Raw genomic sequence first — 18,503 nt, 5'->3', positions numbered from 1 at the left:
CCTGTATTGCTATGAATTTCTGTTTATAACCGCTTTTTCTGTATCCCAGAAGAGTTGCTATGTTGTATTTTTTTTCTCCAGGTATTTTTAATTTTCTACTTTGATTTATTTATTGATCCAATGATTGTTCAGTAGCGTATTATTTAGTTTCCATATATTAGTGACTTTTGCAAGTTTTTCTTTTAGTTTATTTCTAACATCATAACATTGTGATCATAAAAGATGCTTGAGATGATTTCAATCTTCTTAAATTTATCGAGGCTAGCCTTGTTTCCAAACACATGGTCTACCTTTGAGGATGATCCATGTACACTTAAGAAGAATGCATAATTTGCTATTTTTGCTGGAATGTTTTACATAGATTTATTAAATCCATCTGATCACGTGTTTCATTTAAATTCACTACTTCCTTGTTGACATTCTGTCTGAATGATCTCTCCACTTATGTAAGTGGGGTGTTGAGTTCCCCTACTATTAATATGTTGCTGTTAATTTCTCTGTTTAAATCTTTTAATAGATGCTTTATATACTTTGGTGCTGCTCTGTTAGGGGCATATATTTTCATAAGTGGATTTTCCTCTTGGTGGAATGTCACTGTTATCATTATATATAGTCCTCTTTGTCTCTTGTTGTCTTCTTTATCTTGAAGTCTGTTTTGTCAGATTTAAGTATGGAAACACCTTCTTTCTTTTGTTTACCATTTACTTGGAATCATCTTCCATCCCTTCACTTTGAGTCTATATTTATCTTTAGATCTGAGATGTGTTTCCTGAAGGCAGCATATTGTTGGGTCTTATTTTTTAATCCATCTGGCTACTCTGTGTGTTGGTTGGAGAATTCAATCCATTTACATTTAGAATTATTATTGATATTTAAAGGCTTATTACTGCCATTTTATCTTTTGTTTTCCAGTTGTCTGTTTCTATTGTTGCTCTTCATTTGTATTTCTGACTGCCATTTCTGTTTTGTGGATTTCTGTGATGATTTTCTCAGTTTTCTTTTTGTTTATCATTTGTGTCTCTGTGCTGATATTTTGTTTAGTGGTTACTGTGAGGTTTGTATAAAAGATCTCGTAGATGAGATCGTCTGTTTTCTGATAGCCTGTTGTCTCCATTAGCCTAAGCAGGTTTCATCCCTTTCCAAGTTATTGTTGTAACAAATTATTCTGTTTTGTGTTGTGAATTTGTGACTAAGATGAAGTGTTTATAATTAGTTTTGATGTTTTCCTTCCCTTTGCCTTTTAACTTATAATTTGTTATTTACTTCCGTGTTCTAAAAGAGAATGGCAGTTTTCTGATTATGTCTCTCTATTTATCTCCTTGCTTATAGCTTTATAGATGTTGGCCTTTTTGTTTCAGATATGAGGGTATCTGTTATCATTTTCTCTAGCGGAGATCTAGTGGAGATACACTTCCTCAACTTTTGTTTACCTGGGAAAGTTTTTATTTCTCCATCGTATCTGAAGGATAGTTTCTCTGAATAGAGTGTTCTTTGATGAAAGGTTTTGTCTTTCAGTATTTTGAATATACAATTCAACTCTCTGCTATCCTGTAAGGTGTCTGGTGAGAAATCTGCTGAAAGTCTGATAGGGGTTCTTTTTCAGGTGGTTTTCTTGTCTTGCTGTGTTTAGTACTTTTTCTTTGTCATTTACTTTTGCCAGTTTTACTATTATATGCCTTAGAGAAGATTGTTAACATTGATGTAATTATGTGTTCTATTTTCTTTACATATTTGTAAATCTGGTGTGTTTCCCAGGTTTGGGAAGTTCTCAGCTATTATTTCTTTGAACAAACTCTCTGCTTCCCTTCTCCCTCTTGAATACCTATAATCTTCATGTTGCTTTTCCTAACTGAGTTGGATATTTCTTGAAGAATTCCTTCATTTTTTAAAAATCTTAGCTCTCTCCTCCCCCACTTGTAGCATTTCTATATGTCTACCCTATAAATCGTTAATTTTTCCTCCATAACATCAGTTCTATTTTTTGAGTTCTGGATTATTTTTATCTCATTAATTGTGTTCTTCATAGCCAGAATTTCTGCTTGTTTTTTTAAGAATATTTTCAATCTCTTTAGTGAAGTATTTCTTTCTTCTCATTAATTTTATTTGTGTACTCACTGAAGCATCTTTCTTAGTTTTCTTGTAGTTCATTGGGTATCTTCTGACAGCTATTTTGAAATCTCTGTCATTTAGATTGTACATTTCTCTGCTTTCAGGTTTTGTCTAGAGAATGTCATTTTCCTTCTGGTCTGAATTGTTGCTGTAGTTTCTCATGGTGTTTGATGAACTAATCTTTTTCAGTGCATTTGTCATAGTATTAAGTTACATATTCCACCTGCAACTACTTGGAGGAAACAGGAGCTATGTTTCTGATTCCATTCTATCTGCTGAAAATTGTGGAGGTACTATGGGCACTTTCAAGGGCCAGGAGAGCATTCAGGCATTTGTGTAAATCTGCTTCTGCCTCTTCTTATGTTCACCCTGGCAACTGTGCTTGGTGGCTATGGCTTCCCTGTGAGGTCTGAGGCTGGGCCACTCTCTGGGGCTGAAGCAGCATGATGGGCTCTTATACTGCCAGAAAAGCAATCCAGAGTGGGCTAAGGGCTGCTGCTGCCCCTTCCTACAATCAGCCTGAGATGCATTCCAACTTTCAGGGCACAGTGATACCATGGGCACTCACACAGGCCTGGACTGCATTTGCCCCACTGAGTCGATCTGCCACGACTTGTTCTTGTGGTTGCATGGGCTACTGTGCTTGGTGAGCAGGACTTTCTCACAGGGACTAAGCCTGGGCCAATCCTTTGGGCTGCAGCATCATGGTGGGCTCTCCTACCACCAGGAAAGCAATCCTGAGTGGGCTAAGGGCTCCCTCTGCTTATTCCTACAGTCACCCCAAGGCACATTCCCACTCTCAGGGTGAAGTGGAACTATGAGCACTCATGCCATCCAGGAAATCATTTGTGCACATGCATGGGGCTTCCAGGGAAGGGCAGGGAAGTGCTCACCTCTCTGTACCACTTCCCAGAGGGACAATAGATGCACCTTCTGTTGTATAGCTGTGTGGGTCTCTCAGGCATCCTTTTGTGCTGTGAGGGTTTCCTCCATTGGTCAATGATTGTCCATTTAGTTGTAGTTCAAAGGGAGAGAGAGAAAGGGAACAGCTCACTCTGCCACTTTGCTGATGTCACTCCCCAAAACACTGTTTTAATGGAAGGTTTTCTCCTTCTATCTTCACTACTTTAAGAGATAAATACCATGTTATCACCATTTGACAGATGAAAAAACATAACTTGTCCAGTATCACATAGCTAATAAGTGTCAGATATGGAGTTAGACTCCAGGTAATTCTGACTCCAAATCCTTTTCTATTAACTTTTAGACTATTGGCATTTAATAGAAAATCTATTTCATTTATTCAACAGATATTTAATGATCATTCACTAACTTACAAGCTCAATGCTAGGTATTAGGAAATCATTGGTGAATATATGTATGTATGCACACATGTGTGAATGTATATATATGCATATATGTCTGTGTATATACATAAACATACACACCTAAGCGTCTAACAGTTTTCACTCTTATGAATTTAAGAGGATGATTATTGTATTTTCTCTAAATTTCTATCTTTTTGAGTGGGAAAGTGTTAGTTATTACCTCATATTTCAGGAAGCTGAAGTTCTCAAAATAACGTGGGAAGATATACAAGAATCTGAGAGCTTACCATGTTCACGCAACTAAGAAAAAACTGTCTTGTTTTAAAAACAGTGGGTAGGTGACTCAGCATAAACCTGGTAAGATAGGTTATGCACTGACAATGAAAATTCCTTACAAGCCAGATCGAGCAATTTGGATTTTATTCTGAAGCCCCTGACTCTTTAAACATGTTGAAAGTTTTCTCTGGTATCAGTATGGAAGATCTAGCAGGGAAGATAAACAGAGAAACTGTAATGAGTTTATGAAAGTAGTAGTGGTCAGAGATACTGAAGCTTAAATAGAGATCGTGGACTGAGAAAAGGATGAATACAAAGAAAACTGTAGAAGTAAAGGAATTATTGAATATAGGGAGAGGAGGGAGAGATTACCCCCCGGTTTGGTGTTTGGGTAAGCAAATGAGTGATGATAATATTCCCATTAACCAACTAAATGGAAGAGAAGGAAAAGCAAGTTATTTCATGACAACTGAACCAAATTCACTATAAAAATTAACTATTTATAAAGAGACATTTCTTTAAATGTTACGTATTAACTGGTACATTATGTTCCTTAAAGGTTCAGATGGAGTAAATGATGAGGACTGCAGTGGAATGAGGTGTGAATGGATGATGAAGCACCAGAGAGAGTAAGTATAGGAATTTTTTCATGACATTTGTCAGGAAGGAAATAAGCAGTAGTTGGATGAAATGACAGTATTGAATGGAGGGTTTATACCTGTAGGAAGGCCTTTATCAGAGTTTATAGATTACCTGAAAGGAGCTACTAGTGTGAGTGTAAAGGACTAAATAAGGGAGAATATACCATAATAAATTAAGGAGATAAGGTCATATATCTTGAGGAAGGACCATAGTGATAGAGACAAATTTAAGCCTTTAAGGAGTTTTAACAACATAAATAAATTAACTAGAATTGCTATGATCCCTTACCTATGACCTATGACTTGACTTTTGATTCAAACTTTTCCGGGCAGGCTCATTGTCACTCATCATGGGCTGTGCTCCTAATGCTTCACATTCTCCTGTATTCTTGCTCCTTGGATTCTCAAGAACTAGAGTCCCCCCAGCTTTCCTTTTTCTCCTGTTCCTGGCTATTTACCTGTCCACTATAGTGGGGAACGTGACTCTAGTGTTACTTATCTCCCGGGACTCCAGGCTCCATTCACCTATGTACTATCTGCTCTGTGGTCTTTCCGTGATAGACATGGGGCTGTCCACAGTCATCCTGCCCCAGTTGCTGGCCCATCTGGTCTCTAATTATCCAGCCATTCCTGCTGCACGCTCTTTGGCCCACTTCTTTTTTTTTCTATGTATTTGGAGTTACAGATACACTTGTTATTTCTGTCATGGCTCTGGATCGTTATGTGGCCATCTATGACCCTCTGCATTACCATTCAGTGATTAATCGCCAACTCTGTGCTCGCTTACTGGCTTTGTGCTGGGTGGTGTCCACAGTGCACACCATGCTGCACATGGGACTCCTCTTGCCTCTTTACTGGGCTGGGGATGCTGAGGGCCATGTTAATCTTCCTCACTTTTTTTGTGACCACCAACCACTTCTGTGAGCCTCTTGCTCTGACATACATTCCAATGAGTTGGTCATATTCTTGGAGGGTCGCTTCCTCATGATAGGCCCCTGTGCCCTCATTGTACTCTCCTATGTCTTCATTGGGGCCATCATCTTACATTTGCCTTCAGCTGCTGGTCGCCGCCATGCTTTCTTCACCTGTGGATCCCACCTCACCATGGTTGGCTTCCTCTATGGCACCATCATTTGGGTCTACTTCCAGCCTCCTTACCAGAACTCTCAGGATCAGGATATGGTGGCTTCTGTGATGTACACCACCATTACACCTTTGGCCAACCCTTTTGTGTATAGCCTCTGCAACAAGGATGTCAAGAGTGCACTCCGTGGGCTGCTTGGACTGGGGAGAATGGACTAATGATTAGCCTGGCTAAAAGCCATATTGATTGTGAGGAAAGAAGTGGTCAGATTTAAGCACAGAGGGTTTTGGAGAGATGAGAGGGAGGGATGGCCTGGACAACTTATGGAACTCCAGATATGACTCTTTTTGATGCAGTGCTCCGACAATGCTGGGAACATTCCACATGCATGCCACATGTTCTCAGAGCTTCCCCATCAGCATTCCCCTGGAACTGCTCTTCAGGCCATTTATCCTCAGTTATCAAAGTGGACATAAATGAGTCACTAGGCCTGGGTAGCTTTAATTCCAGAGTTTTCAAAAAATATGAGAATATTATTATGAAATTCTGAACTAAATCAGACACAGTGAAGTTAATTCAAGTCACATTTAACTTGGTGTGCTTGCTTGTGGGAAGCATATTGGTGTATATCAGAAAGTTAGTGGAAGAGAACACTGAGTAAATAGGGGTGACAACTTCATATCTGTTCCACTCAGTGAGCAAATATATGCCCAGAAGTGAAAGTGTAGAGAGCCATGAATTTGCTAGTCTATATGTGAGCCCCAGTTTCCATAGGCATCTCATAGTGTGAATATCTTATTCTGATGCATGTGAATTTGATTTTCTATATCTTAAATGAATTTCAATTTACATTTTTCAAATGAAGTATATCAAGAAAATATAAGCTAAATGCATCGCTGCATAAAAGAAAGAGCAGTGAATTATTTCAACAATGGAGAGAACAGTTGGCTTAGCATTTTGGGAGCTGAACATTGACTTATATTTTGTTAGCTCTTAAGGGATTTACAATGACAATTTTTTAAAAAATTTACTGAGATATAACTGACGTATAGCATCATGTAAGTTTAAGGTGTCCAATGGGTAACTTCGGTACATTTATATATTGCAAAATGATTGCCACTGAAGCATTAGCTAACATCTCTATCACATCACATAACATCATTTCTTATTTGTGGTAGGAACAATAAAGATCCAGTCTCTTATCAACTTTGAAGTTTATATATAATTCACTATGCTGTGCATTAAATCTCCAGGATTTATTTATCTACAAGTTGCAGGTTTGTACCCTTAAACCACATCTCCCCGATTCTCCCACTCTCTGACCCCTGGTAAATGTCATTCTACTCTCTGCTTTTATGAGTTCAGCTTTTCTAGATTCCATGTACAAGTGATATCATAGTATTTGTCTTTCTTTGTCTGACTTATTTCACCTAGCGTAATGTCCTCAAGTTTAATCAATGTTGTCACAAATGGCAGGATTTCCTTCTTTCTCATGGATGAATAATATTTCATTGTATGCCACATCATCTTTATCCGTTCATGCACTGACAGACACTTAGATTGTTTCTATATCTTGGCTCTTGTGAATGATGCTGCAATAAGCATGGAAGTGCAGATATCTTTTTGAAATCCTGCTTTCATTTCCTTTGGATATATGCAGAAATGAGATTTCTGGATCATATGTTAGTTGTATTTTTCATTTTTTGTGGAACCTCCATACTGTATTTCATAGTGTCTGGATCAATTTACATTTTCACCATCAATTCCCAAGGGTTCCCTTATCTACATGTCATTGCCAACATTTGCCTTTTTGATGACAGTCACTCTAAAAGGTGTGTGGTGATATTTCATTGTGTTTTTGATTTGCATTTCCCTGATGATTAGTGATGTTGAGCACCTTTTCATGTACTTGTTGGCTATTTAGATGTCTTCTTTGGAAAAACGTCCATTCAATACCTCTGCCCATTTTTAATCGGACTTTTTTGTTGCTGTTGTCGAGTTGGGTCAGTTCCTTATATCTTTTATTAGCCCCTTATCGTATACATGGCCTGCAAGTTTTTCTCCCATTCCTTAGGTTAGCTTTTCATTATTTCTTTTTGCTGTACAGAGCTTTTTAGTTTGATGTAGTCCAACTTGATTTTTGCTTTTGTTGTTTGAGCTTTTGGTGTCATATCCAGAAAATTATTGTCCAGACCAATGTTGAAGAGCTTATTCCCTACTTTTCCTTGGAATTTTGTGGTATCAGGCCTTATGCTTAAGTCTTTAATCCAATTTGAACTAATTTTTGTGTATGGTGTAAGATAGGCATTCAGTTTCGTTTTTCTGTATGTGGTTATCCAGTTTTCCCAACACCATTTGTTAGAGAGACTATCTTTTCACCACTGAATGTTCTTCATTCCTTTGTTAAAAACTAATTGACAAAGATAAATGGGTTTATTTCTGGACTCTCAACTATATCCCATTGATCTATATGTTTATATTTTTGCCAGTACCACATTCTTTTGATTGCTGTAGCTTTGTAATAAGTATTAAAATAGGGACACATGAATCCTCCAAATTTGTTCTTTTTTTTGAGATTGTTTAGTGTACTCATGGTTCCTAGCAATTACAAATAAATATTAGAATTGCTTTTTCCATTTCTACAAAATAGTCCATTGGGATTTTGATAGAGATTGCACTGAATCTGTAGAACATTTTTTGGTGTCTTGTCATTTTAACAGTATTATGTCTCCCAATCCATTACTTAGGCTATATTTCCATTTATTAAGGTCTTCTTTAATTTATTTCAGCCATGTTCTGTAGTTTTTAGTGTACAAGTAGTTAAATTTACTCCAAAGTATTTTATTCTTTTCGAAGCTATTGAAATAAAATTATTTTCTTAATTCCCTTCCAGATTATTAATTTCTAATATGTATATAATATAATATAATATATATAATACAGCCTATTTTTCATATTGATCTTGAATTCTTTTCAAGATCTTTTCTGAGGCTTATTAACGCTGTTTCTTTATTAGTTCTTACAGCTTTCTGGTGTGGATTTTTAGGATTTCTATGCATTTGCTTTTTATAATTCTATCTCTTTATTGTTATTCTCTGTTTGGTGAGAAGTCATTTCTTGGTTTCCTTTACTTCTTTGTCCATCATTTCCTTTAGCTCTTTAAACATATTTAAGACAATTGACCTATAGTCTTAGCCTAGTAAGTTCAGTGTCTGTTTTTCCTCTGGAATAGTTTCTGCAATTTCTTTTTCTTACATGTAATAATGTGTTTTCTTTTTTATCTCTATTCCTTGTAATTTTTTGTTGTAAACTTGACATTTTGAATATTATGATTTGTAAAAAAAGAAGGAAAAGGAAAAAAAAATTACTTCCCAGGTCTCCGAATATTGGCTTTGTTTTAGTACACTACTTCAACACTTAGCCAGGCTATTTACAACTCTGCCTTAGCTGGTACTTCCTGGGTGCTCTGAGTCCAAGCAAGAGGTGGAAGTTTATGACTTCTTAGATCTTTTCTGAGCATGTCTGTCTCCCTAGGCATGCATATCTTTTTCTAAGTTCCTTGCGTGTGTGGTAGCTTTAAAAGTTCATATTTCTCCCTTCCTCTGCCTCCTGCCAATCTTACTTTCTGGCTTTTAATCTGAACCATTCATTGTGTATATTGCTTGCCCCAACTGTTATTTTTCCCCTGTGGGAGAACTTGTTCACTGGCTTTCCTTCTTTTTTGAGGACCTCCTAGTGTTCATACACTGATGGAGATCCAAATCAGATAAAGCAAATGGAATTTCCTGTGGCAGTCCTTTGGGAAAACTCAGTCAGGTCAACACAAACACATTTCCTTGGGAACAAAGTTCACACTTCTCCCTTCAGAACCAGGTATTTGCTGTGGGAATGCAAGCTCTTGTGACCAAGACCAACTAGGGGTTTGGGATGGGTAATTTAAAATTCCACAAAGATCTTATATCCTGTTTCAGTGACTTTTCTCCTGGCTATGTGTTCTTTTTGTTGGTATAAACCTTTATCTATCTTCCAGAGTTCTGATAAGGTTGATTCTTACAGTGTTTTTTGATGTTTCTATTGAGGGACTGGAGTTTCCTATTCTGTCATTTTCTGCTGAAATCTCTCAAGGTCCTTTTTGCTCCAAATGGCTCTGTTGGCATTCAAGGCCTCCCAGTCTAGATCGCTTGCTTCTCAGTGCAACCTCACCCATCTCCCCACTGAGTTATTTCATTTGACTTACTATGTGATTGAACTAGAGTTCTTTGTTAAGTAATTTTCTCTTAGTGCATAATTGGTAGTTTGTTTTTTGTGAATGCTACATATTGAAGAAATATTTTTGTTGCCTATGATAGTTAATTTCATGTGTTACTTTGACTGGCTAAAGGGTAGCCAGATTAAACATTGCTTCTGGATGTGTCTGTGAGGCTGTTTTTGCATGTGACTAGCATTTGAATTGGTAGACTCAATAAAGCAGATTGTCCTCCCCAGTGTGGCAAACATCATCCAGTATGTTGAAAGCCTGAATGGAAAAAAGATGGAAGAGGGAGGAAGTTGCCCCATTTTTCTGCCTCACTGCTTGAGCTGGGACACCTCATCTCATTTTCTCCTGCCTCTGGTCTGGGATTTACACCATTGACTACCCTGGTTTTCAGGCTTTCATACGTGGATTGATTTCTACCATTGGCTTTCCTGGGTATCCAGTCTTGCAGATAGTACATCGCAGGATTCCTCAGCCTCTATACTCATGTGAGCCAATTCCTAAATATCTTCCTGTCTATCTACCTACCTAACTATCTGTTATCTATCCTATTGATTTTTTTCTGGAGTACTGTGACTAATATATTACCTCTGTACATGCCATGCTTTTTAAAGAAATAAGCTTATTCTGATATTTCTAATTAAGGGATATTTCTGATACAAATAACCAGAACAGAATATTATTCATTACTCAGCTTCATTGTCAATTCATTGAAGATATTTTATCATCTCTACTTCTGCCCACTCTTCTCCTTATTGCCTTGAAACAAATCCCAGATGTCAAAAAATTTCATCAATATATATTTCAATGCCAATCTTCAAAGAATAAGGACTTTTTAAAAAACACAATCTCAATGCCATTATCATACCTGAAATTTAGAAAAATATATATTTTAATATCATCAAATGCTCAGTATTGAAATTTTCAATTGTTTCATGAGTATAATAAAATGTTTTTATAGTTTTTAAAAATTGGGACTCCAATAAGATTCACTCGTTATGGTTGGTTGTTTAGTCTTTTCAGTCTCTTTCTTCTCTATCTCTTTCTCTTTTCCTCCTCTTCTTGTCTCTCTATCTCCCCACTCTGCTCTGTCTCATGCAATTTATTTATGGAAGTCATCGTGTAATTTGTCTGTGGAATTCTCTACAGTCTGGATTTGTCTGATTTTATTAATATATTATAGTTTAACATGTTTCTCTGTGCTCTGTATTTTCCATAAGTTGGAAATAGAATGTAGAAGCTGATTGATCAGATTCACGTTTGACTTTTAGAAAGAGGAGACTACTTCATAGGTGGTGTTGTGTTCTTCCATCAGTGGGAGATGTAATGTCAGGTTGTACTACTTTTTTGGTGAAATTAGAAGGTGTTCAATGTCTATGTCTATTCTTTATAGCAGTAATTAAAGCAGATATGTATGTAGATGGGCAGGGGCAAGGAGTCATATGAAAGGAGTAAAAACAGCCTAAAATCCAGGACTGTCTGCTTAGAGTGAGGTGGGTAGAAATGAGTCACACCCAATCATTTTCAGTCCCTTTATCTCCTACCTCAAAGTCTGGGGTGGGAGGGCATTTGACAATCCCATAAGCTTGTATCCCTTGGGGGAAGAAGTGACTTCCCCAAAGTAAGTAGATTTGTTAGAAAATGAAATAGATCCTCTGCAAACAAAAATAAATGTTTTACATTTTTGAGAAAATTGATTACATTTTGATCAATTAAAATTTCTTTGTGTCTGATTTGATCATATTTACCAAGTAGTAGTTTGGTTTTCTGGCTTGTGAGTGAGTTTCTTCTGTGAAGGTCCCTGGTGGAAATTACTGATATATTTCCAATTTTCGTTAATTTCCACAATATGTACTCTGTATCAATAAGCCATATGTAATTATTATTATATTTTAAAGTGAGACAAAGAATCACTCAAATTTGCATATAATATCAGATTTTTCAATATAGTGCTCCACCTCCTGCTGTTTCATTTAGACTCAAAACTTGTTTAAGTGATCTGTGGATGATAGTTATAAAATAGATGAGCAAAATGGCTAGGTGAAATCCAGCAGAAGGATGCAATTGACTGAGGCAAGAAATGAGAAAGTCATTAGATAGCAGAATGGAAACAAGACAACAGTCAGAGTTGTACTACTGCTATGTCATAAAGCCTCATGCCTTGCAACTAATTCAGCTGGGTCAAGATGTTTAGATTAATAGCAAACACTTAATAATTACAGAAAGGAGAGGTTAGAAAAGATGCCTTCTTGGAATGAGGAAATGGGAATTGATTTCCTCTTGGAGTTTCTTCTTGCCCAGTTGTTGACATGATGTAAGGCTACGTTGTACCCCAAAGGTAGATCTTCCCTACAGACACAAATTGTTTTCAGAAACGTTATGGTTTTTGCCTTAATGAGATCTAGGTATCAGGAAAGAGAAGGATGAGACTCCTGATCTACAGTCCCACTTGATAAAAGAAGGTAGAAGGGCTCATCTCATTCTAATAATATTTCATATGAACATAATTGGAGCCTCATGGGGTTGGTAGAGTCCCAGAGTGAGTACATGTAAGTAAGGCTGCCTCATTGGAATGAGCTTTCTTATAGGAAGGTTTTTACAAAAAATGACAAAAATAAAATCCCTAATTTTGTGAGAATGTGGCAAAGAGAGAATGTAACTCTACCCAGACTTTCTAACTTGAGTATACGTTAGATAGAGAGAAAAGGTGAGGAAAAGGTTACACTCTGTCCTAGTAGTAAATAGAAAGGGATTCAAAATTAAGAAATTGTAATTCCCTTATAGAAAATAGTGTGCAATGTTGGTACCAAGAACACCAAATAATAGAATGAGGTGCAAATATTATAGCCAAAAGAAGCAATGGGATGGAGGAGTTGTCAATTGTAACACAGAAAGATATGTTTTGGAGTGAAAATATGAGGGCTTAGATGGAGAGTATAGTCACACAATCAGAGAGGGAATGGAGAGCCATTTCACAGTTCTGAGGTGCAAGAAATGTTTTCCTGAAGATGTAATTTATTTTGTGAGAGTTTTGAAGATATATTCTTGAGACAGAGAAAAAGAGGTGTGAATTACCCACCTCAGATTCTACTTTTGTGATTCATCAAAACAGGGGAACAGACTAGAAATAGAATTTATACCAAGAATGTGTTAAGTAGAACATATTCCTAACATTTAGTTATTGATAAAACAATGAAGACTTATATGTACCTTGGTGCTTTCATCAAAGGAAAAGTCATGAATAAGTAGGATTAGAGCTTGACACTCTGGCTCTCTCCCTTCTCTGTGACTCTAAATGCCCCTGAAGCACCAGGTGGGCACTCAGAAATCTAAGACACTTTTCTTTCTCATTGCAGGTATTCTTTTTTTCTGTTTTTATTCTTCACCCAGAGTTCAATTTAGTTTACTATCTTGAGGTATTCAAATCTGTATATGTGTTCATCTTCATATCTCTCCTAAATGACTTCTCTGTCATTACTCCTCTCTCTGTATTCCCTAACATGAGCATCTTTAATCCCTTACAGTTATCTTAATAGAATCCATGGAATTTAGGCTCTGATGAGAATAATGTTGAGATATTGGAAAATAGGAAAGATATAGACACTAGTCTTGAAGAAGTCAGCCAACAAGAGCTTTACCAGTGCTTATGACTCTTTTTGCATATAATTAGTTTAAAAACACAGTTTTGCTTTGCTTGGAAATAGTTGACTCTCCATGTTACCACATTCTTAGCCTCAGAATGGATGAATCTATACTCTTTGCCACTTTTTCCTTCTTGGAGACCATTTTCTCTCACCCTTTCCCCATGAAAGGACTGATTTCATCTCTCTCCCTTCCCATCTCTTCGTCTCTTTCAACTTCATCTATACCTTCATGTAGACAGCTCCATTTGGCCACTGCCTTGGATGAGTGACAGGATCACAAGAGCATATAGTTTGAGCTGCATTTACTAACACAGAGAAGGATATAGGAAGAAATAAAGACAAAAGAACAGACACTGGAAAAGGTAAAGGTTCTTTATCTTTTAAGCTGCAGCTCCATGTATGATCTTTAGAGTAAAGAAAGCACCAAGAGGTATGTCCTTGAAATAGTTGTTTTCTTTATCTGAATGTTAGGAATATTCTCCTTTAGTCAGGTGGAACACTGGATTCATCAAAGAACAAATGAAACAATAGCACATCATTTGGCTCCACCATGAAAATATTTACATAATTATACTAACGTAAATATTGTTTACTGAAGTCCAGCTTTTACCTGGAAGACTTAACTATGGTTATAAATCATAATTTATATGTTTTCAATATTGACAATATACAAACCAAGGTACAGCTTTCCAAAGATTGGGAAGTTGTTGGAGTGAGGAAGATAAGTGGACTCTGAAGTTGATGCAGAAATATAGATTTAAGTATACCATTTAAAAGCAGAAAAGCAATTCACTGAAGAACTACAATAATCATCAAAAGATCATGGAAAAGAAGAGAGAATAGTGGGAAAAATGTAAACAAGATAAAACTTCATCTTACATAGTAGAGAGTTGAAAGATATCTTAAATGGATAAAACTGGTACATAGATGTATAATAAGTAGCATGTTATCTAGAATCATAGAGGTAGGAACCACCAAAAGAGTTAAAACTAAACAGGAAGGTGAGAAAACTTACGGTTAAAGATCTCTGCTTTTTATTATATTATCTTATACTATAGTATTTTAATTATTTTTCTCACATTCATGAAAAAATATATCCTCATGTATTTAGCAGCCTCTAGAAGTTACCTCTTCAGCATACCATATAGATCTGCCTACAGAGAAATCCTGAGCCAAAAAGACATGAGAATTCCATCCACTGGAATATTATATTATTTACTAAAAATTAAACATTAATAACTTTAATGATTATATTAACCATTGCTACTTTTATCTCAGGGAAGTGCACTTGACTTAATGGAACAAGAACTCTCCTAATAAAAGAACAAATTTGAGATTCTTGACATAGAAATGTAGGAGCAGATGTTCACTCCAGTGTCCCATCAGAGATGTAGAGACTTGGATATCTGGCTGGAGCCTTGACATCTTTCCCCTCCCTTGTCAAGTCTGACAACCAGTGAAGTGTGTTGCTTAAGTCCAGCAAAACTATAGACTGTTGAGTCTAGATTTTGTCACTCAGATCCTATAAGACATTCAACAGAGTAAGTCGCTTTGCTTTAGATTTCTCACCTCTCATAGGAGATCAAAAGTAGTTTCTATTATATGAGATTGTTGTGAGGATCAGATGTATGATATTTCATATGCTCTCTAGCACATAGAAATCACCAAAGAAATTCTGTGTTTAGTGATGCCTTCCTTGTTATACAGTGAATTTAATAAAATCATGTGTGATTTATCCTACTGTCCTTAGTGTCAATCAAATTGAGAGATTGCAAGTCAATCTTGCAATAAGTCCATAAGTGAATCTGGAATAAACTAAAGAGTGGGTGAGTGAGTAGATGGATAGAAAGAAAATGGCAAAGGGAAGGAATTAAAGAAAAACTACTTTTGGAAACTAGGGACGTCTATGCAAGGGAAGACATTTTCTAAAAACTATCCCATAATAAACTTGAGCATTATTTGATCTTTGTTTTTGCAGGTGATGTAGATCATGTTTTATGGCCACTAGAAATAGAACAGAAGTAACTGAATTTGTTTTATTGGGCCTGGCAAGTTGGCCAGAGATGCAGCCAATTATTTTTGGGATTGTCCTTGCCATGTACCTGGTGGCAGTTATGGGTAACGCCCTGTTAGTAATTGTTGTTCTCTTGGACTCCAAGCTTCAGACTCCCATGTATTTCCTGCTCAGCCAGCTTTCATTTATTGACATATTTCTCACAACCATCACTGTTCCCCAGATGCTGGTGCACATGCTGCCTGTGAATAGAACCATCTCCTTTAACTGCTGCATAATCCAGCTTTTCTTTTTTATGACTGTGGGCAGCATGGAAGGCCACTTGCTGGCTGCCATGGCCTATGATCGCTGTGCTGCCATCTGTGACCCCTTAAGATACTCTGCCATCATCAGCCATCGCCTCTGTCTACGCATAACCTTAACCTCATGGGTGGTTGTTAGCCTCAACAGCCTTCTTTATAGTGTGCTGGTCACCCGCTTAACCTTCTGTGGCAATGAGGTCACCCACTTCTTCTGTGACATCACACCCTTGCTGAAGCTCTCCTGCACCCGGCCAGTGGTCAATGAAATGCTAATATTTACTGAGGGTGTAGCTGTGGTGGTCAGCCCCTTCTTCTTCATTTTAGGTTCCTATGCCCGCATTGGGGTTGCCATAGTCCGCAAGCACTCAGTTGCTGTCCTGCACAAAGCCCTGTCCACCTGTAGCTCCCACGTCATGGTTGTGCTGCTCCTGTATGGCTCTGTGATCCGCATGTACCTCCGGCCATCTTCCAGCTATGACTTGGACCAGGATCACCAGATTGCCATCTTTTACACAGTAGTTACACCTATGCTAAACCCACTTATCTATAGCCTGAGGAACAAAGAGGTTAAGGGAGCTCTGCAAAGGCTTTTCAGGAAACTGTGCATCTTGGGAAACTTCCAACCTGATTCCCAGGCAAACAGAGAATGGTAGCACATCTCCTGAGCCCAAGGAGTTAAGATCTAACTTTAAAATGCCTCAAGTATAGGGGTTATACTCCTAAGAACTGGCATGGTTAACATTCCTGTGGAATAATCTTCCTTGTTGTCTCCCTCTTGTTTGTATCTGAGAATAAGTTAGTTCATGAATGAATAGCTCTGGTCTCCATCAACTGACCTAGAATCTCTTTGCATTGGAACTGAAAAGATATTTTCAAATCACCAAACCAGAACTTCTCATTTTTCAGATCTAATATGTTGCATAGATGATTACTAAGCCAAATTATTACCAATCAGAATGGCCTGCAGAACTTTGATCATTTTAATGATAGTGTGACAGGTACTTTTCTTCAGAGAGAAATCAAAATGAGTTACAATACCATTGTACAGAGGCATGATTTTTGAGGAAACCGTAGAGTAGCCTAAACCTCTCTTAAAATTGTAATAATTTTATGGTATCCTGTAATTTTCAACTTACAGTGATAATAAACAGCTAGATATTTATAATGACTGAATTATTCTATCTGAGCTTTTGTTTCACTCCATAAAACTTCACTGATAGTGGAGACTGAAGGAGAGTTTTCACAGTGGCTCTTACTCCAGAAGTAGGTGGTCAGATTTGGGACATATGGTAAGTAGAGCTGTGTAGATACATTGATAAACTAGATGTAGTATGCAAGGGAAAAAGAAAAATCAAACATGGACTGTGAAAGTGGGTGGAATTAGTGTGCCATTTATTTATATGGGGAAGGTTCTGTGGAAGTGGAGGGCTTGCAGATTTGGTTGGGGGGAATCCATAACTCTGTTTTGGACATGTTAACTTTGAGATATCTTTCCAAGTGAAAATATTTCATAGGCAGTCGAATACATAATTCTTGAGCCTCATGGAGAGGTCTTGTCTTGAGATAGAAATGTCACAACAAAATGTAAATGACATTTGAAACTATGGACTGGACAAAATCACCTATTAAGAGAGTATAGTAAAGAGAAGTATGGACAGAGCCCTGAGGTGGGTGAGCACTTCAACATTTAGAGTCTGGGGGAGGAAGTAGCAAAGGAGACTGAAAAGTGGCCATTAGTAGGAAGAAAGTAGGTAAATTTAGTATGTCAGAATCCTGGAAAAGAGTATGTCCAGAATATAGGAGTAGTCACTCTCTCAAATGTAGTTGAGAGGTCATTAATGAGAACATATAATTGATTATTAGATTTTGCAAGATATAGATTATTTGAAACTTTGATAGGAGGAGTTAAGTGAAATGTTAGGAGGAAGATTTCAATTACAGCCATTTTATGATAAAATTGCAATAGAGGAAGTGGAGGCCATGATGATAGACACATTGAAAGTATACTCATTTGAGGAGGTAGACAAAAAGTCATGTGCGATTTGAGGTGTCATGTGTAAAATGAGTCAAGAGAGAATTTCTTCTAATTTTTGTAAAGACTAATGACATTAAGCATGTTCATTTGCTGATAGAAATATCCAATATATAGTTAAAAATTAATGATTCAAGAGAGAAAGTAGTTAATTGAAAACAAAATTCTTGAAAGGGGATGTGTATCTATTAAAGTGATGATTTTATCTAGAAAATGAACCACTTCTTCCCCCATAACAAAAGGAAGTCAGAGATTTGGATTCAGATGGAGGTGGGCTGGTAGATTTGATGGAGGGAAGATGACATATACTTGAAGACACTTCAGCAGACAGTGGTGTGAGCAGGATTGCTTTAGAGAATCATAAAAAAGAAAATATGTAAAATATGCTAGAGTTTCGGAAAGTAAAGTACTAGGAAATGTGATGATAATCCACAACTCTGCCACTATTGAGCACCCGTTTGGGCATTTTGTTCTCTGGTTTACTATTACTCAAATAAGCATGGTGGGGCGATATTCTCCAATATTCAGGTAATCAAATAAAGTCACAAATAAGCAAAATTTTGGAATTACTCAGGGCTGGGATTTTGCCAGTAAAGCAAGAGGAGGCAAGAGAATTAAAGGGGTTTCCAAGAAGGTGGTTATAATTCTGGGCCATAAACTGTATTGTTAAGTTGGGAAGGAAGGACGTAAATTAGGTAGTAGATAATAAAGAAGAATTTCAAGGGATAATGGATCTCAATGGTGTCAGAAAATTGTTGGAGTTGGAGAATTAAATTATATAAAGTGAAAGAATAGGAGCCAACAGGAAGGGAAATGTT

The 18,503-nt window shown here is 37.0% G+C and overlaps 1 protein-coding gene and 1 pseudogene across 1 annotated transcript; both read left to right on the top strand.

Moving 5' to 3' along the window:
* Positions 4,705–5,656, top strand: OR1B4P (olfactory receptor family 1 subfamily B member 4, pseudogene; annotated as a pseudogene).
* Positions 15,335–16,306, top strand: OR12K5 (olfactory receptor family 12 subfamily K member 5). The gene has a single exon (XM_001501177.5). The coding sequence runs from the start codon at positions 15,335–15,337 to the stop codon at positions 16,304–16,306; it is 972 nt and encodes a 323-aa protein (XP_001501227.5).
* Positions 16,307–18,503: the final 2,197 nt, after the last annotated feature.

Source organism: Equus caballus, chromosome 25 (assembly GCF_041296265.1).
Source record: "Equus caballus isolate H_3958 breed thoroughbred chromosome 25, TB-T2T, whole genome shotgun sequence".
NCBI lineage: Eukaryota > Metazoa > Chordata > Mammalia > Perissodactyla > Equidae > Equus > Equus caballus.
This window is presented reverse-complemented; position numbering and strand designations above follow the sequence as displayed.